This window comes from Phascolarctos cinereus, unplaced genomic scaffold, assembly GCF_003287225.1.
Source record: "Phascolarctos cinereus isolate Bilbo 61053 unplaced genomic scaffold, phaCin_HiC Scaffold_726;HRSCAF=1367, whole genome shotgun sequence".
NCBI classification, from domain to species: Eukaryota; Metazoa; Chordata; class Mammalia; order Diprotodontia; family Phascolarctidae; genus Phascolarctos; species Phascolarctos cinereus.
The window spans coordinates 130,399,815-130,421,838 of NW_027556098.1; the positions used below are offsets into that span (position 1 = coordinate 130,399,815).

Sequence of the window (22,024 nt, forward strand, 5' to 3'; positions counted from 1 at the left end):
GGATTTTAGAGAGGGGGCATACAGACCTTCTCAGGTATCAGACCAGAGTAGTACCATGCATGATTTCATAGGAATGCAGATAATTCAGAAAGTATGAAATAACAAATGTTAATTGCTTTCTGAGTGAAAAATCTAAGTAATGTAATTCCAGTTTTTAAAATTTGTGATTAATGTTACATGTCCATATGTGGGTATCAAAAGGGGTGTGGGGAGAACTTATTTTTTCCTTAAGTAATTTAACTTAAGTCAGTGGTGGTTTGAAATTTTTCCAAGACAGACCATTGAAAGAAGTAAATACCTACAAAAAGGAACATATCAAAATGTATAAGGAAATGCCATTGTTTTGTATTTTAAAATTTTGATGGTGTCTCTTCAGAGAGTCCCATTTTAATAAAAGGAAAAACTTTGTCATTGGATTGAAACACCACGGAACTGGTTACATTTGTAAATTTTAGCAATAGACCTTTGCATTTTTTAAAATCTGAATTACATTGATGGAACCGAAAGTTCTATCTTTCTTTAAGTTTGAGGAATCATGAGCATTTATTATGCCTTTACTATGTGCCACTTGTTGTTCAGTCATTTTCAATAGCGTCCAACTCTTTGTGAGCTCATTTGATCTTTTCTTGGCAAAGACACTAGAATGATTTGCTATTTCTCCAACTCATTTTACAGTTGAGAAAACTGAGGCAAACAGGGTTAAAGTGACTTGCACAGGGTCACACAACTAGTAAATATGTGAGGCTGGGTTTGAAATAGGAAGGTGAGTCTTCCTGACTCCAAGCATGGCACTCTATGCAGTGTACCACCTGTTGCCCAACTATGTGCCAGGCACCATGCTGAACACTAGGGACACAAATAACAAGTAGTCTTCCTGCCCACTGAATATTTAAAATGTACATAAATTTATGTACGTACATAAAACGTACATGCAAGATACGTACAGAGCCAATGTAAGATAACCTTAGAAGGGAAGGCGCAAGCAGTGAAAGGAACTGGGAAAGTCCTCCAGAAGTTGGAATTTGACCTAATCTTGAAGGAAAGCCTGGGATTCTAGGAGGCAGAAGTGGAGAGGCAGAATATTCCATGCATAGGAGACAGCCAGTGCACAGGCGAGGGCACGAGATGGACTTTAAAAAGGACAACAAGTACATCCGGGGGTAGCTAGACCATAAAGTGAGGAGTCATGTAGAAGAGTGGAAAGCTAACTAAGAAAGGCTCAGGTTGTAAGAACACGAAATCCTTCTTCCTCCCTCCCCATCAAAAAAGGAGTTTGTATGTGACTGTGAGTAGTAGGGAATCACTAGAGTTTTTTGGGCAAGAGACATGGTCAGGCCTGCACTTTACGAAAAAACGTTTTGTCAGGTGTTTAGAGGTTGGAGGAGGGGGCAGAACTTGAAGCAGGGAAGTTGATAATAGTGAAGACAGAAAATGGAAAAAAGAGTGATGGAAGTTAAATAACAAGAATTGTAAAAGTTGGAAGGCAATTTAATGAAGCATAAGAACAGAAAATGAAAGGCTACCTTCAGGTAAATCATTAGTACAAAGTTTGTATTATTGTGTGCTGATTATAGCTATACAATACTACACAAAACTTTAAGGGGTTATTTTAAATTCAGCACTATCTTGTTTGGGTTAATACAATCATTTGATCGTAATTTTTATGTAGTTGTTAAGAATAAAGTGTTCCATTTAAATTTTACTTCATAAGTTTATAGTACTGTAATTTGTCATCTCTAGAAGACTTAATTCTGAAGGAAACAAACAAAATGCATTTTATTTATCTGATACATTTATTCTGAAGAGTGAAAAGCTCCTAGTAGATTATGAATCTTCATTACTTCCATGAGAATTAATAAAGCTTTCCCCATCTGACTAGATCTAGAGCTGGACTAGACCACCATATAATTTAACCCCTTCATTTTACAGTTAGGGAAACTGAAGCCCAAAAAAGAGAAATGAATTGTCCAAGTTGCATACTTACATAGCAAGTGTGAGAAATAGATCTTAGAACCTAAGTCCTGTGACTTCAGAGTCAGTGTTCTTGCCAGTAGATCATTCTGTAAAGGCAGAGCCTTGAGCAAAATGTGTGGGTAAAGTTAATATACATTCATACCAATTGTACTTTAAAATTTTCAGTATTTGGCAGTTTTTTGTAAGAATCAAGTAAACTAGCTCTTTGTGTCTAACTCCTAAATTAAATGATCCTTCACACAAGTTAATCTCCTTTAAGTCTTGAGACCTGATAACAGTCAAGATGGTGCTTCAGGGTACAAGTCATTCTTCCTTCCTGTTTTCTACATAAAATCCAGATTTAATGAAACAAGATGGAAGATCTGGACAGGGGTGCTTTCAGAAGTCTTTTGGTCTTGCTCTGGATTTAGGTAAAAGGAAGGAAGCTTGAAAGTGTCAGGGGTTTCTTATCTCTGGAAGAGGAGATCACAAAGGTCCGACAGTAGGATGTAAGGGTAATAGGGAATGTAGATCTAATGAGTGGGAGTGGTAATCCTGTAATACTCATTGTGAAGTTCAGTTCTTTGCAGTCTGTTATTTTTATCTGTGGATATATGTGTGTATGTATGTATGCATGTATTTGTATATTTATAAGTATAAATCTCAGGATAACATAGCAAAAGGACAGAGATTGGGGGGGGGGGAGACACCAGATTCAGAAGTGTCAGAGTTCAAAGGTAAAGAATGGAAGGAAATTATCAATAGGGAGGATAAAGAATACCATAGCACAGGGGTTATCAAGCCTTTTTTTATCTCAGGACTCCTTTATACTCTTAAAAATTATTGAGCACTCCAAAGAACTTTTAATTATATGGATCACAGTGCCTGGCACATAGTAAGCACTATAAAATTGTTAGATATTATCATCAGCATGATGATGATGTCAGTAATATCTATTGATGTTTACTATATTAAAAACTAAAATGACAAAATTTTAAAATATTAACAGTAAACTCATGTCTTGAGATAACATTTTAATGGAAAATAACTATTTTCTGTAATAAAAAATTCACGAGAAGTGATATTTTACATATTTTGAGATATACATATTTTATATATACATATATATTTACATATACATAAAATCTCTTTAATGTTTTGCTTAATAGAAGATAGCTGTGTTCTCATATCTGCTTCTACATTCAGTCTGTTGCCATATGTTGTTTTAGTTGAAACACATGAAGAAAATCCATCCTCAGATACATAATTGGAAAAGAGAGGACCTTTTTAATAGCCACATAACATCTTAGTATTATTATAAAAATAGTTTTGACATTGCAGACCCCCACATGCCCTTGGACCACGTTTTGAGAATTGCCACCATAACATATAGTTTGGTAGGCGATTGCAGATATAACCTGGTTTCCTCAAAGAGGAAAGAAAGAAACAAGCATTTATCAAGTGCTTATTATGTGCCAAGCAGATAGGTGGCACACAGTGGTTAAAGCACTGGGCCTGGAGTCAGGAAGACCTGAAATCAAGTCTCAGACCCCTCACTAGTTATGTGATCTGTGACTTTACCTCTGTCTGCCTCCCTTTCCTCAACTGTAAAATGGAGATAATAATAGTACTACCTCCCAGAGTTGTTGTGAGAAGCAAATGAAGTCACAGTTTTAAAGCACATAGTGCATAGTAGGTTCTATTAATAAATGCTTAGTCTCTTCCCCTTCTGACCCCAGGCACTGTGCTAGGTTAAAGACAGAAACACAAGAGATCCCCTCGTCTCTAGGCTACACTCCTGATTTTCTGAACTTTACCCTGCTGCAAAAACCTCTTCACTCTAGAAGTTCGATACACCCCTGGACTTCTCACTTTGGAAGTGCCCCTCCCCAGCATAGCCTTTCTCTGACTGGCTGGTTCCTCCCAGAACCTCCATTCAAAGGAGGACAACCGAGGCCATCCATGTCTATCTGCATTTCTCTTTGGCCTTCGCTAGTGACTCGACTTTGTCTACTAGGCCCCAGAAACTTCTTCATTCTGCATTTCTCACACCTGACAACTATGTTCTAAGGAAGATTCCTGGCCCTTTTATGTACTCTCTTCCCACATTAGAATGTAAGCTCCTTGAAGGCAGATTCTGTCTTTCTGCTTGTATTTGTACTCCCAGCACCTAGTGCAGTGCCGTGAACATAGTCAGCTCTTTCTTTTCTTTTTCTTTTTTTGGCGAGGCAGTTAGGGGTAAGTGACTTGCCTAGAGTCACACAGCTAGTAAGTGTCAAGTGTCTGAGGCTAGATTTGAACTCAGGTTCTCCTGACTGCAAGGCTGGAGCTCTCCCCACTGTACCACTTGGTTGCCCCTATAGTCAGGTCTTAATAAATGTTTATTGACTTGACCTCAAAAAGAAGCAAAGAGGCAGCAAGGTATAGTGGAAGAGTCATTGGGTTAGGAGTCAGAAAACCTGCATTCAAAGCACAGCCCTACTATTTATAATAAATCCAGGTGACCCTAGAGAAGCCACTTTACTTCTTTAAGCCTTTGATATGTGAGAGTTAACTAAATCTGTGATGTGAAATCCTATTAATCCATTCATTCACTTGATACTTTTTAGTTAATTTGGTTTATTCTGATTTGTTTTTAAAAAACAGGGCCAAAGTTTCCATTATGTGTGAGGATGTGCTTGACTTTCTGTAGCCAGAATATCTACACAATCCACTAGTGAGATGCTACTTGAGAGCTATGTGACCTGGAAAAAATTATTTTGCTTCCTGTTTCCTTATTTGTAAAAGGTGTAATGCTTATAATACCTACATCAAAGAGCTATTTTGAGAACAGTGCTTTGTAAAGCTTAAAGTGCCTGAGGTAAATATTAGCTGTTTTTATTGCTACATGACTAAATTGGGATGGGGGGTGGTTGGTACAGTAGAACCCACATAACCCACATCAACATGCAGCATGTTTCTCCTGAGTTATATTTTTAACTTATGGTTCAAGCCAGCTTGCTTGACGGCTACCCAATCTAACCATTATGGAATGGAGCCCCTACACATAGTAAAAACAGTATTACATTAAAATAATAACTGACTGACTAGATTAAAATGATAGGTTATGCCCTTCTCAGAAGAAGAGATAATACAGACAGCCAAGATTATTGAAGGATAGAAATTCTTTCATCAGGAAGAGCTGACAGGAGAAATTAGGTACATAAACAATAGGAAAATAATTTCTAGATTTTAAGAAAATTGTTTCACACCTGTAAAAAATGTCAGCACTGGGAGAGATAGGGAGAAAATTTGGAACTCAAAAATCTTATGGAAGTGAATGTTGAAAACTATAAATAAATTTTTTTTAAAATTAGAACTGATGTAATGGGCAAGATTCACACTTGAAGGGGAGCCTGACATATGAATGAGATAGTAAAGTAATAGTTCTTCCCTAGAGTAAGTTCATGGGATCAATCATAGATTTACAGCTATAGGGGACCTTTTAGGTACTTTAGTCCAGTCCCTCATTTTCTAGATGAAGAAACTGGGGTCCTGAGAAGGTTGAGGAACTTGCCCAACATTTTACCAGTGGTAAATGGAATTCTAACCCAAATACTCCAAACCTAAGATCCTTTTCACTGCACCATACATGATGGAAGTCAGGTAAACCAGTCATTCCACTGACCCCTTCAAGTTGTCACATGCATTGACTTCAAAATAATGTGCAACATTGTCATAACTTCAAATATAACCCTCTTTCCCAGTTTATAAAAAATTTCAATAAAAAGTTTTGGATTTTTTTTTATAATGTCATTAATATTTAATCATGTGGATTTTCTCCTTTGTGAATTTTCTGATGCTTAAAAGTACTCACCTCACATCACTACAGTGCTTTATTGCTTTTAGAGCATTTGCCTTATAACAATTTTGTCAACTATAGAGTGTTGGTTATAGGTCTCCTCATTTTGCAGATGAGGAAAATGAGTCTTGGGTCAAATGACTTGCCCAGTGTCAGGTAGCACATAGCAGAGCAAGACTTGAGACCAAAATTTTATCGTGTTGGGTCCATTGCTCTTTACATTGCCCCACGAAAAATGGTACTTCTGAAATTAAAGTTGGATTTAGAAATGTTCAATTTGCCACATTTTATTCCCCAACCTTTGGTTACATTTGGCAATACATATATATTTTTATCTGTATTCTATATCTTGGTAAATATGTTGTATCATCATTTAATAATTATTTTCCTGTTAAATTATTTCATTACTTAGGTTTCATACCTTGTCTACTTCCAAAAGGATTATGAGATTTTAAAATTAAGAATGCCTTTAAATTCATCAGATATTTTCTTTTTTCCCTTTATCATTTGACATATTTAACATTGTTTATTCTATGAGTCATTTCACTACCATATCATCAAAATTATATCTGTTTTTAAGAAAATGCATCCTGAATCGAGGAATATTCAGTGCTTATAGTTGGGCCATGTCAGTATATTTTAAATAACAATATTACCAAAGTTAATTTAAACTTTTGATGCTATACCAAACAATTTATCAAGGGAATACTTTATAGAAATTGATAAAATAATAACAAAATTCATTTGGAAAATGAAAAGGTTTGAGATGTCAACAGAAATGATGAAAAGAAGGAAGGATGAAGAGGGGATAGCACTGGCAAGCCTTAAACTGTAAAGCAGTAATCATCAGAACCATCTGCTGTTGGTTAAAAAATACGAAGACAGATCAATGAAACAGACTAGACACGGGAGAGTCAGAATAATGAAACTCACAGCCCAGTGTTCAGTTTTGTGATAGCAGAGAATTGCGAACAAAGCCTATTCCAATCAGTTGGGGAATGGCTAAACAAATTGTGGTACATGAATATAACACACGATTACTGGGCAGCATAAGAAATGATGAATACCAAGATCTATGTGAACCAATTGTAGAGTGAAGTAAGCAGAGCCAAGAAAACAGTAAGAACAATGTCAATATGCAGTTTACAAAAATGCAATGGAAGGAACAACCTCATACATAGAAATCAAAAGTGAATGGCAAAATTATTAAAAGGATAAGCATGGCTCAAAAGGAGCAATATGAGAAGACATCCCCAACCTATCGTTTTGAAGAAGTGGGAGGTCCACAAATGTTGCACATATTTTCAGATTTTTTGATCTATTAATCATTCGTGATTTTTTTCTCTTTTTTTCTTTTAAAAAAATATTATTTGTTATATAAGATAGCTCTCTCCAGGAGGGGAGAGGGTTACTGGGGGAAAGGATACTGAAGGTGAACTGTGGTAATGTAAAAAACAAAAGTCATCAATGCAAACTTATTAAAAATAAAAACTAATCCCAAAAGGAATGTAAGGACTTGGATTAATTTCTAAGATGGTTTTCATTGCTAAAATTACTTGTCTGTTGGTTTAAAATGTTGCCTATCCTCAAAGTAATAACGTTGCTATTCATGTCTGAATTCTTATTTTTAAATGTGCAGAGAAAGTAGGTGCTAAAACAGGATTTCTTGTCGTTCTTGTTTCATTAGTTAATGCAGTTAAGTAAGTTTACTCAGCAATCAAAAAAAAAATCAGTTTGCTTGTTTCCCAGTGTCCATGCCACATTTGTGGCACTTCAGTAAATTTATTTAACCTTAAATTAGCCCATTCCTGGTTTTTCTAATCATCAAAACCTTGTTCAAACACTTTGTTTCGGTTGGGCAATTGCTAAATAGCTTTAACAGCACTTTTTTGTTTGATCAAGTTGAAAAGATGCTAGCAATACAACATCTATCTTGTACTAAACAAATAGCATTCAGAATCTTTTTTTTTTTTAAGCCAGACTACAAGAAGTGCTTTGTCATTTTTCTAGGAAAGAAAACGTTTGCAGAACTAACAGTAGTAACCTAATGTTAGATGAGGTCATGGATATGCCTAGCTAGATTTTGTTTATTATTTTGTATATTTTGTTGGCATTCTAAAATTAAAATGTTTATTTGTCATTTGAAGTCCTGAATGAAACAACAGTTATATTCAGCTATAACAGTGTAATTCAAGTTTTATTTTAATTTTAGAGCAATATACTTTGCTGCTTATTCCAATTGCAAGGAAAAAATGAACCATGTATTTGATCCTGATTCTACCCAGGTTCACATGATCTCAGCTGCAATGGCAGGTAAGGATCTGTAACTTTGTTTTTCTAACTTAACTTTAGAGCCCTGATATTAAATGAACTATAATGAATATAAATTGGAAAAGTTAAGATAATTTATCTATTTTGCTTTGTTTAATGCAGATAGTTATAGACTTTTACATTAACCAGTATCTGATGAAGAATATTCAGTGGCATATCAGTGTGCATTTTTTTGTATGGGAGAGTTGGAGAAATTTGATCAAGTTAGGCTAATGGTAAATATTTATATTGTCTTAAATATCTTATTGAACACTTAAAATTTAATTTTACATATATTTTTAAACCCAAGTATCACTTGCATTATAAAATTATGTAGCTGTAATTCATTCTTCTTTCCTCCTTGATTTTTATTTGTTAGTGCATTTTTCGCTATGCTGCATGTTTTGGCTTCTGCCTGAAATGTGCCGGCAGTTCTTGGTAAAGTATTAATTTGTCCTGTGCTTAAATACTTCAGTTCTTTTTTTGTTGTTGTTGTTTGTTATATTTCCTTGTAAGTGAGATGGAATAACAAAAATGGCCTGTGAATGTGTTTATAGGATGAATGGTGGGAATATATTTTAAACATTTTATTTAAACCTGGGTAGCATTTTTTTTAAGTCAGGCGTAGATTCTTTGTACACGCTTTGCATAAAAATGTTTCCAATAATTTCCCCAACCATAACTGCTTGGTTTAAACGTGATAGCTTTTACTGTTAGAGTAACTAATGTTTCAGAATCTCTTCAATCACATTGCCTAACAGATGGGCCTTAAATGATTGGTTTGAAATCAGCCATGGTTCTGAAACAACTTGTCATTCTGCGTGGTAAGCACAGGCAATGTCTCTCATCTGCACAGGATGAGATTTGATACATTAATACTTTATCCCAAATAAAACTATGTTGGGATGCTTCCAGGAAACTTTGAAGTAAACTTCTACAGAAGTTTACTTTTATCAACTATGATCTCTTCTTATCTATCAGTCAGCCAGCAAGTATTACTGAATGCCTAATGTGTGCTGCTCTATTATCTACATCCTCACTTGTGGGTTTTTGTTGGTTTAATTTTTTTTAAGCTAAAGATAGCTCAGTTTGTTTATTTTGGACCATAATGCTAAGTATAGGATAAACAATTAGGTCATTTTACTAAGAAGTTTATGTTGAAATATTCACTTCACTAAGTTTTTTAATTATAGTCATTGATTGTCATACAATAAGTCTAGCAAATATCTTATGGAATTTTTAATGGTATTTTTAATAATCATTGAATAATAGAAGTTTGGAGCTAGAAATCTTAAAAGATTATCTTGTCCAATCCCCTTATTTTGCAGAATAAGAAACCTTATTTAATTTTATTTCCCAAAACAAATTTCCTCATAGAACTTTGGAGCTAGCAAGGATTTTAGAAATCATGTAAGTCTATCACTGATAGATTAAAAAATATAAGGTTTACATATCAAATTGCTTGCCTTGTCAGTGAAGAGAGGGGGGAGGGAGAGAATTAGGATCTCAAAAAATTTTAAAGTTAATGTTAAAATTTGTTTTTATATGCAACTGGGGGAATAGTAAAATATTAAATTTTTGAACTCTGTAAAGGTTAGAAAGGTTAGGTTATCTGCCCGTGTCATTTAGCTAGTTAGTGGTAGCCAGTATTAGAACCTACGTCTTCATGCAGGGTTCTTAAAAAAGAAAAAGCTAAATTTTTAGCAAAAGAATCATAAATTCTAAAAGTGATGGAAATTAAACTGTTAGTATTCTCTTGAACATTTTAGCACTTCTGTACTCAAAAGCTGTGTCTGGACACAACCACTGCATATTTTCTACTTGACAGTTTTCCTAGTATTTAACCAGCTGAAGAGTTTTCTAGTTTATGAAAAAATACACAACAGGAAAAGAAAAAAAATCAAATAAGTTGATCTTTAAGGCCTTTTCCAGCTCTGAATATATGTCAATGATTATTAAAAATAAAAGGCCATGAAAACATTAAGACATAAGTGATATGGGTAATTATACTGTATATATAAAATATCATTTATGATATACCCCAGCACCAATAATTACTTATGCCAAGATTATAGATTGTAGACATAGTTTTATTCAACTGAAGTACTTAAAGTAGTGGAGTAATTTTTAATTGATAAAGATACTAGGTAAAATTTATTTTAAAAAATAATACATATTATGAATATATTTAGATAATTTCCTTTCTCTTTCTCTCCCCTTGCCTCTACTCCATACAAAATTGAGAAAGTTTCAGAATTGTGTAGAGAACTATTGACTTATATTGCTTTAGATTGTTTATAACAGAATTTTTTCCCTTGATTACTTGTGTTCTTTTTGCTCAGAGAATTATAAAGAAATTTTTGAGTTTTCACTGTTGACATCATTTGAAGTCATGAAAATGAATCAGCTTTCATTTTAAAATTACAAGGACAGACATTGTAATATAATGTATTCATACCATAGATGTAGGTTCAAAATAACCTCTCATTGTAATGGCTTAGTATGTTTGTTTCACATTCCAAAAAAAAAAATAGTGCAGTGGTTACTTTGTCCTTTTTCCTGGGCATGAACAGATGCTGATTCATTATCTGTCAGTGTTCTTTACAATGCACTGCAATTATTTCCCAGTGTGAATTCCTTGATCCTTTTAATACGTTGATTAAGATGTTTATACCTGTTTGGAGATCATTTCATTGTGCACTCATTGTATTCTGAGACTACTGCTATTTGTTTGCAGTTATGTTTTTCTGAGAATTGTGATTCTAGGGCTTCTTTACAGTATTCATGAGCGTTAAATTGAGCTTTGCAGTTATATACTTAACCACATGATTGGTGAAACTGAATGGCCCCATGCAGATTCATTAAGGTAGCTTTTTTTTTTCATTTTTGAAATGACCTAGTTCAGTATGCTCTAGATATTCTCCAAAAGAATTTAAAGTTCTGTAAATATGAATGATTTTGTGTCTCAAAAGTGCTGGAAGTAGATTGCTGTGAGAAGCATTAAACAAATTAATGTAGCTACTCAAAAAATGCTAACCTTGTCACTTTAGCAATAGAAAATCTATTAAAAGCAACAATTGGTGGTATTGCCTGCAAGATTTTATTTAACAAAACTGTATTTAAAGCAGTCTATATACTGGAATGCAAAGATGAAAGAAGATAGTCCTCCTGCCCTGAAGTTAATAATCTAATAGATGTTTATACACATAAGAAGTAACCATCTAGTGCCAAATTATTTCTAAGGTAAGGATTTAGCAAAACACCATAAATGTCTTTATTAATCTAGGTAACCCCTGAAATCAAAGATGTGTTTTAATTCCTTTCATGAGATTTAGTATCATTATAAACTTACTTCTTGCATTTCCTTAGTTTTATGTTGAATTTTTTGAACCAAACAACTTATATAAAACAGAACTGATTTCTAATTTTTACTCGTTTTTTAGGTGTGTTTTAATACTGTGTAGATTTCCACCACTCTTAAATTGAGACCTAAAAGTTTGATGCTATTTTAATAATGTCTTAAATATTTACATATATTTCCAAAATAACAGCTAAAATAACAAAAACTACTTGATTAAGAAACTTCTTTCATAGAAAAACTATTCTTGTCTTAATTCTAAATTTAACAGACATTAAGCACCCTCTGAGAGACAGCATAGAATAATAGGTAGAAGCTAAACTTGATATCAAGAAGACTTGGGTTCAGGTGCTCCATCTGACAGATGTTAATTGTATGATCATGCACAAGTCACTTAACCTCTCAGTGCCCCTAGGTAGCTCTCTTAAGACCATAAGGTACAAACAAGTTGCCTATCCACATTGGTACAGGAAAAGTCCCTATACTGATGAAATCGCAGGTCCGTATTCCTTCTTGCCTCCCAGAAAAGGCACCTTCTGTCTGCCATGTGTTGTTCTAGGTGCTGGGGAGACAACTGAGACAGTCCCTGTCTTCAAGAAGTTTATAATCTAATAGTCATTCAAACTAGATATAAGAAGGAAACGGTGTCAGACTATTCTGAGATCAGGTGAACTTAACTTTTTAACACTACATAAAACAGCTGTTGGAGGTATGGTGTGGGTGTGTCTGTATTTATATTTAAATGTGTATACATACACATTTCTCTATAGAGAGCATATAGTAGAGAAGCTGTTGATTTATAAGAACTTTGTAATAGTTTAAAACTAATTTCACTTTTTGCATTCATGGTTCAAGAAACTGAAAGGTAATTTTTAGTCTTCTGCAGACCCTTTTTGGTAGATAATAAATTCAAATAGAGGTTAATATTTAATGTATAATCAATATGTGAATGATCAATATGTAACCATTTGAAGCTTCTTATACTTAATAGATACTACATGTGTAGAGACAACCTTCTGCACAAAAGTCAAATAGTTTTTGCAGTACATTATTTCTGTTTAATCAGTGATGGGTGATATGCTTAATTTTTTATTAAAATAAGCTATTTTATCCAGACTTCAGTGAATTTATACACATTTTCTTAATTGTTGATGGCTATTCATTCATTTGGCTGGATATATTTCTTATGTATGGATATATATTAAGTCTTCCTTTTACTTGTATTTCCACTCTCTTAAAACAAAATAATAAAAATATAGGGGGTTAAGGTTTGTACTGGTGAGTTCATTGTATAGGGAACTCTCAAATGAGAGAACTTACTCTACTCATGCAAGTTGGCACCTTCTTTGCAACTTAGAGTCTTAGAGGGTTACCTAGACCATTAAGAAGTTAAGTGACTTGTCCTTGGTCTTACAGCCAATCTACATCAGAGGAGATAACTTGAACCTAGGTTCTCTTGGGTCTGAGGCCAGCTCCACAGCTACCTCTCTAGAGAAATAAAAAAAAAATAACCTAACACTTTCTAAAAGCATATGTTTTCTTTTAATGAAGGGTATCCGTGATGCAGAAGCTCTTAGACGTTCACAGTTACTTTTATAGGACCATTCATATCACGTAGACTACTTTAAAGAATTTTTATTAAAATTAGTTATGAGTTCACTTCTTTTTGAGATTTTGTGTTGATTGACTAAGCAGGCAGATTTCTAAAAGTGGTTCACCAACTTCACTAACAATGGATAGTCTTGGTAATAGAATCTTAATGAGCCCTCCAGAAAGCATATTTTTTCTTATTCTCCCTTGACAAGGTTAACATTTTTTTAGTAAATTGCAGGTTTCTTTTTCTTTTAGGTAAGTATTTAACATCTCTTAAGTGAACTGCTGCAGATGGCAGAAATTTCAGTACTCAGTGCATTTTTTAAAAATCTGTGGCCTGTTCTGATATTTTTCTTTTCTTTTTTTAAACTTTAAAAAAGTTAGATCTCACAGTAAATAATTCTCAAATCCTTTCCAATGGGATTCAATTTGTACACATGTATCTGATGGAGGTCACTGCTTGTTGTTATGATACAGAAAAGCCTGTGTCTATTTTAGGCATTTACTGTACATTTCTCCCGTGAAAAGAGTGAGATCCTGTCATCTCATGCTCCCCATCCGCAGGTCACTTCCTGTAGAAATATGGACTAACTTAAACCTCGTGAGTACTGAACTGAGCGTCTCTTGCAGCCTCTAGTATAAGAAACACACATTTGGTTTTTAATAGTTATGGAATGAGTAGAATGAAGGCAAACATTTTTGTTTTCTAGATTTATATGTGCATTATCTGAGAATGTATAAAATCAATCTTAATCATTTTGTAGTAGTTTTTCATTTCAAAGAAGTATTGAAGGGAAGGCCAGGTACCTTGTACTTTTCATTAAGTTAGACCACACACACACACACACACACACACACACACACACACACACACACATTTTTGGTACCTAGCTTGACCATTGCAATTTTGACCCCAGAGCAAAATTTAGGATGCTATATATCAATACTTGTAAAAATTTAGTGCACCTTAATGATATTTAATTATTCAAGAGGCAGGGCAATGTGTTCTGGTTTCATAGGTGACACAACTAACAGACTACTCTTCTGGATATTTTTTATCTTATAACTAAAATTTCCAAATCAAATGCAGGATAAGAATACCTTGGATCTTAGCTGTTTTATTTCTTAATTATTATTTGTTTGGAGGTGGGAGGAGTGTTTAGAAAAAAATTCATTTCTAACTAGTTTTCCCTAGTACATTAGCTATTTATTTTTATCCATATGTAGGTTAAGTAATCCAGACACATCACTAAAAATGCAGTACTGCAGGTATTTCTCACTTAATGAAATATGGGTATTTTCACTGTAATTTAATGTAAAGAACATTTCTGTTAGATTCTACTTTCCCTTTGATTTCTATTACAAAATCAGACGTGTTCTGTTGAAGAGAAACATCCATTGGTCCCTGGGGAATAATATAAGTCATTCTTTAAGAATATATCAAATCTTTTAACAACACATATTTAAAAAGAAAAAGTGTATAGTAAAATATTAACCACTTATTACCAGTTCATTGGAACTTTACAGTATCACTATTCACTATAGAGCAGAATGCACGATATGTTTAATTTATCTTGAATTACTCCTTTCATTGGGGTTTTTGTGACTGAAATAAAAAAATATCAGTGTTATAGTCAGGTTCTTTTGTGCTTAGACTATTAACAATAACCTGCTGTATTCAGTAAGTCACAGAATAATAAGGTTTAAATAGCTTGTCTTATCAGAAACTACCTAGTACATCCATGTGTCTTCTGTGTTGTGCAAGTTGTGCAAAAAGCTAGCACTTCGGCTAAGGCCTTTTTAAACAGCTTCCAACCACCTTAAACACTCAGAACTCTGCATTCCAAGGTAATTTTTGTACTTTTTTTTTTACTGGTTTCTTCGAAACATCTTAATCCAGTAATACTTGTCCAGTTAATTATGTAATCCTTGGAAAGTAAATGATAATTCATAAAGCTAAGGACTGAAACCCTTATTAGCATTGGAGCCTCACTTTAACGTTTATTAGTATAGTTCTCCAAAAACTGACTAATTTCCAACAATAACCTGAAAATCAGTGGATCGTGCCTGCGTTGACCGTTCTGTCTCCACCATGATGGTTGTTAACTGATGGCTAGTGTCCTCATTAGGGGCTGTTCACAGATCAAGATGTTGTTTGTTGAGCGTGGCAAAGTGCTGATTGTTATGAGAGTTGGGCAGCCCACCTGACAGCAGCAGCAGGGACAGTATGGCAGCATGGGACTCCCCCACATTCCGTAAGTTTGGTGGGTGTTGTTCCTCAGGTAATTTATGACTTAACAAAATTCCCTAATTTTGGAATTTAAGTGACTTTCAGTTAAGTGAGGAATACCTGTAGTTTGCTTCATAACTTTTAAGTTTACCATAGAGGATATGTTTTAGATTAGAAAGCTACTGTTCTTTTTTTAAAAGGTAAATTGTTCTGAGTAATGAAAGGAGGCAGTATGTTACAAAAGGAAGACTACTGAACTTAAAGTCTTAGGACTTGAGTTCAAATCCCACCTCTGTCACTTAATGCCTGTGTGACTTTGGGCACATTTCTTCTCTTCTCTCTGGGCCTTAGTCTTCTTTAAATAAAAGGAGGGGGGTTGGACTAGATGACCTCTAAGGTCCCTTCCAGCTCTATATCTATCCACTATTTCACCTTGCTAGTTTTTTTTAATGTTTATTTTATACTCCAGGCCCCTTACTTACAGAATTTTGTATCTTAGAACAACATTAGGGGTAGAAACTTGGATATCAAGCTCACACTTTTAGAAATAGATTATAATTTGCATTGTTTGATGCTTAATTTTAAAAATTGTGCTGATAAGCACTAGCAAAATATTTCAACTTATCCAGTTTTCAAATAAATGTATTTATTTATATAGAAACAATATGACGGGGGAAAGTATTTTATTTTGAAATGATATGAAAAATTTTTTGTGGTACAAAGGGGTCCCAGTTTTCATATAAAGCTTCAAAAAGAAGAAATTGTTATTTAAATTTTTAAGAGCAGTTCTTAAAAGCCATAATGAGCAATGCATAATGCTTTGTTCCTGTATGCTGCTTGGCGGTTTTAAACTAACCTTTGATTTTGCTGTGTAGACATTTAGTTATGCAGGTAAATAAATGAGGAAATGATTAATCAATATGAGATGAAATTGGGAAAGGTATTGGTGTCTAAAGCTTGCTTCAAAATATAATTCTGGTATGTTTAGTTGGTCCTTTTCACGTAGGAAAGTGGGATTCAAAAGAGGAAAAAACTTTGAAACATTGACAGTTGCAGTTAATGAACAAAATGTTTAAACAGTTCTGAATGATTGTTTCATATATTCTCTTCTCTTTCATTTTACTAAGATTATTTTTATTAAAGTTTCCCATTTGTAATAAAAAGAAGTATTCCTGGCAACTTCCCAAACACTTAAAAATACTCATTATTTTTAATATCAGTTGGTGTTTCTAGAGTTGTTAATCCCATTTTAGTTTTATGCACATGTATTTTAAGGACTAAAAAAATAGGACTACCTACCTTTAAAAAGTACTTTTAAAAAGTACTTATTTAGTACTTAAAAATAAGTACTGAAAAGTACTTTAAAAATAACTGGAGTATACAATCTATACAAAATTGTTTAACAGTTTTGAATTTGTTATTATATTCTGCATGTCACTGAACCAATTTTTCTCTCTTTTACCGTCTCACCCAAGAACATATTCCTTTTTGCTAAATAGGACAACCCTTTGGGTGGTCTTTAGCAATGTCTACAGTGCTAAAAGGGTGACTTGAAAACAGTCTTAACTGGTTATTTGGCATCACATGGGAGAGAGGGCTGTTTGATTGAATTCGGCTTTTTAAAAACTAAATTGGTCAAACCATTTTGAATATTATAGACATAGCCATGCTGACCGTAAAAGCCAAGATAGGTTCATAGTAAGATTTTTCAGAACACTGCCTGCCTACAGTTTATGTTGCAATATCTAAGTATATTGCAGCATAACTCTTATACCAAAAGGACTCTCTTTAGCTATTAAGTGGTACTATAAATATTAAAACAGTTAAGATCCTTAATAATTTTTGCAAATGGGTATTCTAATTTTTTATTTAAATTAAACATGTTGATTGAAGAAAAATGACAAGAATTCTGTGAAATTTGTGTAGCTGAATTTTGTTACTCATATGTACATCAAAATTTTGTTTTGCACAGATATGAAGTATGCTTTGTAGGCGCCCTTTCATACTACTTGTGTTTCACAAGCCCTTTTCTTTCCTGATTCTTGGAAGGTGTCAAATAATGGATGTACACACACCACCCAAGAAACCCAGTGTGTAGCATCATAGATTGCAATTGCAGCCTAGTTGCTCATTCCTCACAGGAGACCTGACCCCTTAATGTTCCCATTAGTTAATGTATGGTACTGTAGCCTTAAAGTTAACTCCACTAGTTAACTTTACCCTGAGCTTCTTTTTTCATTGGTTGCAGAAGTGAGAGAAAAGCCCTGATTTTTGTGGGTATGTCTTTAAGCAGATGAAAAAAATAAATTTGATGTATTAACCTTAACATAAAGCACAGTAGTTCGTATAAATAGCAAATAACCTATTATACCATTATTTTAACAGTATTAATATTTGTATATTTATACATGTATTCATGGAGCCAACCAGTAGTCCTTATTTTTGCAAGCCCTGGTGAAACACTGAAATATTAGCAAATATTTGACAGAGTTAATGAAGTAGCTGTCTTAGAGATAGTAATTTATGATGTTTATCTGAACCTTAGTAATATCTGTTCAGTTTGCATGCTTTTTAAACCTCAGACTAAATTTCAAATGATAAAATGTTTTTAAATAGGTACAATCGTAGCTCCTTTTAAAAAAAATTTTTTTTAGTAGAAATTGGTTCCTGAATAGATTTCAGTTTAGGAAATAAAAGATACTCTCAAAGAAAGCTCATTAGATCTGGAAAAGAATTTATATGCATTTATACTTTGCCTTTTAAAGACTTACTTACCTAAAATCTGAATTGGAAAAATGTAGTCATGTGACATAACTTATAAAATAAAAAAGGAAAAAGTTTTAAAGTAGTCATTTAAAGAATAGCTTCCATCAGCAAAAAGTTACTTTATGTGTTATGGGGTTTTTTTTTATTCAGATTAATTTTAGTGTTCTTCATCGTTACAAGAACTAATTTTAACACATTTGTTTAGGTTTTACCGCAATTACGATGACCAACCCCATTTGGCTCATAAAAACTCGGTTACAGCTTGATGCAAGGTATGTAATCCATAAAAAATGAATTCATTGAAATTACTTTTCAGTCAGATTATTGTCTAGTTTTATATAAAAGTCAGTAGAAAAGTAGAGAAGGCTAAATAAAAATTAACTCTAAAGGCATTTAAGTGGCTATTCTAAGTTTTACTCACCACATTTGTCGATTTTATAGATTTACTTACATATAACACAAAATTCGGAGGGATTGCTGATTTTCCCTTTTTGGAAGACAAAATTGAAAGTAAGAAGATAAAACTTCATAGGGAGAAATGTAGAATCTTTTATTTAGATTCAGAAAATCAGACACACGAGTATAAGGGTAGAAAAGAAGTTCATGTTTTGTTTTGTTTTTTTAAACTAACCAAAACCTGTGTGTTTTATTTGACTGAAAGTTCAGTGAGTCACACAGTGTGATATGACAGCCAACAAAGCTAACTAGTCTGACCAAATAAATAAACTATGCAGTTTAGCAGAGCACTTCTAGAGCATTGTTTTCACTTCTAGTTGACAGTGAGAAAGCTGATCAGTGGTGTGATGGAAGGAACACTGGATTTGGAATGAAAGGACCTGGGTGCCAACCCCAGCTCTGCCAGTTCCTATGTGACTCTGAGCAAGTATCTTTTCTGGGCCTCAGTTCTGTCATATGTAAAAGGAAGGGGCTGGAATAGATGACCTCTAACATCCTTTCTAGCTCCCAAGCTATGATCCTGTGATCTCCAAGGTCCCTTTCATCTCTGATTCTGTGTGGGAAAAGTAGGTAAGGGATATTTAGCCTAGAAACAAGGTCCACAATAACTATCATGAGCACAAAGAATTAGACTTAACTTCTTGAGGCTCCAGAGGACAGAACTTAGGACCAATGACTGCAAGTTGCAGAGATGCGATTTCATTTTAATATTTGAAAATTTTTTTCTAACAAATTAGAATCATTTAAGAAAAGAAGTGGTCTTCTTTGTGAGAAATATCATTAAGTATTCACATACAAACTTGATGACCTGCTAGAGGGGTAGTAGGGATTTCCTGCATTAGATAAGATGCAGTAGTCAGCCTCTAAATTCCTTTCCAATTTAAGTTTCCCTAGCATAATAGGATTACATCTTCTGATACATGAGTAAAACTGGACATGTACCTGTAAGCCCTTATTGGAAGATTTGTTCACAGCCCACTATTGCATTTTGCTAATCACTGGCTTGACCATGCAGTTTCCATCCTGTCTGTTCCAATTAACAATTCCAGAAGAAGGGAGAAATTCACTCACTTTGCCATTTTGGTAGCAATGACTTGCTTAAGCCTACAGCAGGCATGTGGGTGAGTAGAAAAAAAGTACAGAATAAAGTTGTTGCTTCCATTGCACTGGTAGCGCTTTTCTTTTTTGCTTCAGCAGTAGTAGTTAAATAAGAGAAAATGCACTTGTAAATTAGGGTTGTCGAGGAGTAATTTTATTTTAAATGGAGGTTGTAATGGATTGCTATCATACCAGTACAAACCACTTCCAGAAGCAAATCACCTTTGCTTCAACAAAGGGAAGTGTTAATCCACCAAAGGAGAGAAAGTCTTATAGAAGAAGTCCTAATTTCCTTTATAGTAAACCATTAAAAATATTTAGTGAAGGGTCACTTGGAAAAATACCTGATGTCAGCCTTCCTGCTGTAGCTGATCAAGAGATAGTCCACATCCCGACCCTTTCACCCATTATCACCTAGTGTCACCCAGGACTTCTCACTCCACTCCCTTCTGTTACTAGCCTCCTATGGCTATGCAAATTCCTAACCTGTCCCTTTACATTAATCATGTAAGCCCTTCAGAGTGATTATAACCTAACCACAACAGGGCCACACAGGCAAAATTACCTTCGTCTCCAATATAGCTGCACCTCATGAGTCAGTCTGCCTGGATCACCTCAGTAATCTCCACACTGTGGCAAGGGAATAAAAGGCCTCTCTCCCCTTTTCATTTTTTAGTGGGAGAGAGTCATACAGGACAAGCCAGTGCCAAAGTTGTGATCTGCATTACAGATCTCATTCATTAACCTACCCTCCTCTGAACTTTCACCTGAGGTGAAAGTCACCAGAGTTCACAACCTTGCCATCACCCTAGATTCTTCACTTTCCCTCACCCCATACAACCCATCATTTGCCAAACCTTAGTGATTCTGCCTCCGTAACATCTTAATTCTTTCCATTCATGTGGCCACCAACGTTATTCAAGCCCTTGTTAGTTTTTGCCTCAACTATTGTATAGCCTCCTACTTGATCTCCTATCACAAGTTTTTCTCCACTCCAGTCCACTCTCCACACAGCGCTAAGGAATGAGTTTTCCATTCCTGTTTTACAGATAAATGAACTGAGATGTGGAGAAATTAAGTTACATTTATAAAGAAGCAGCTATCAAATATATAGGGAGTAATCTCTTTTTCTAAGTGATCCTTCACCAAATTTTTTGACCAGTCTGCAATAAAGCAAAATAACACTTGTTTTATATAAATCCCATTCATTTTGAAGAAAAAGGGGTTGATTCTGGGAGTAATGGACAAAGGTGTGGATATCTCCTCATTATAACCTTCATTTAATTTTTTAAAATTTTGTGTATAATTTTGGTAATGTAGCTTTTTTAAATTAAAGCCCCAGGTTGCTGAAACCCAGGGAGGTTCAGGAAAACCTTCCCAAGAAGATCACAGAGACTTTGCTTTTTGATTGTTTTGGTCTTTTTCTTCTATTAACAATCATTTTTCCCTTCTCCCTCTTAGCTCTCTGCACCATTAAAAAAAAAAAGGAAGGGAGAAAGAAAAACAAGTCCCCACATTGGTCATATCCAAAAGTACATGCTTGCATTTTGAGTCCATCACCTACCTCTCTTTTAGGAAATGGATAGCATACTTCACCCATTGGTCCTCCAGAATAATGATTGCATTAAATCAGTTTTTTAGTCTTTCAAAGTTATTTGTCTTTATAATATGTATAAATTGTTTTGATCTTCACTCTGGATCAATTCATAAAAGTCTTGTGAGGTTTCTCTGAAACTCACATCATTTTTTACAGCACAGTAGTCTATTACATTCATATACCATGGTTTGTTCAGATATTCCCAATTGATGGGTACTCCCTTAGTTTCTAATTATTTATCACTGTAGAAGGAGCTACAACAAATGTTTTTGTACATATGAGTCCTTTTCCTCTTTTATAAATCTCTCTAGGGGCAGCTAGATGGCAAAGTGGATAGAGCACCAGCCCTGAGTCAGGAGGACCTGAGTTCAAATCTGTCCTCAGACTCTTGACACTTACTAGCTGTTTGACCCTGGGCAAATCACTTAATCCCATTCCTAGAAGAAAAAAAAAAGATCTTTTTAGAGGTTATTAATGATTCAGTGTCAACTTGAAAAGATGTCTGTCTTTGACCTCTTTGGGACAAAGGCCTACTGGTGGTATTGCTAAGTATTGCACGGGCATAGTTCCCAATTGCTTTCCAGAATGGCTGCATAAATTCAAAACCTCCTCCCCAGCCATGCCTGTTTTTTCATTTCCTGTTTAAATGGAGGAACGTCCATTTAAAATTAAAGTTCCTCTCTGACCATTGATTCACACAAGCCTTTCTCTTTACAAACTATGACCCTGAGAATTAGAAAAGAATTTAAAATTGATATTCCTAAAGCACAAGTCTAACCATATCACTCTCCCCTATTAAATAACTCCAGTGGCTCCCTGTTG

The 22,024-nt window shown here is 34.3% G+C and overlaps 1 protein-coding gene across 1 annotated transcript in view; it reads left to right on the top strand.

Annotated features, from left to right (window-relative positions):
- The window catches only part of SLC25A36 (solute carrier family 25 member 36), a 48,509-nt gene that overhangs the window by 17,206 nt on the left and 9,279 nt on the right, over positions 1-22,024 (top strand). The window contains exons 4-5 of the mRNA XM_020986142.2: positions 8,007-8,107; positions 18,257-18,323. Of these exons, the coding sequence (XP_020841801.1) occupies positions 8,007-8,107; positions 18,257-18,323 (168 nt within the window). The remainder of the gene's footprint in view (positions 1-8,006; positions 8,108-18,256; positions 18,324-22,024) is intronic.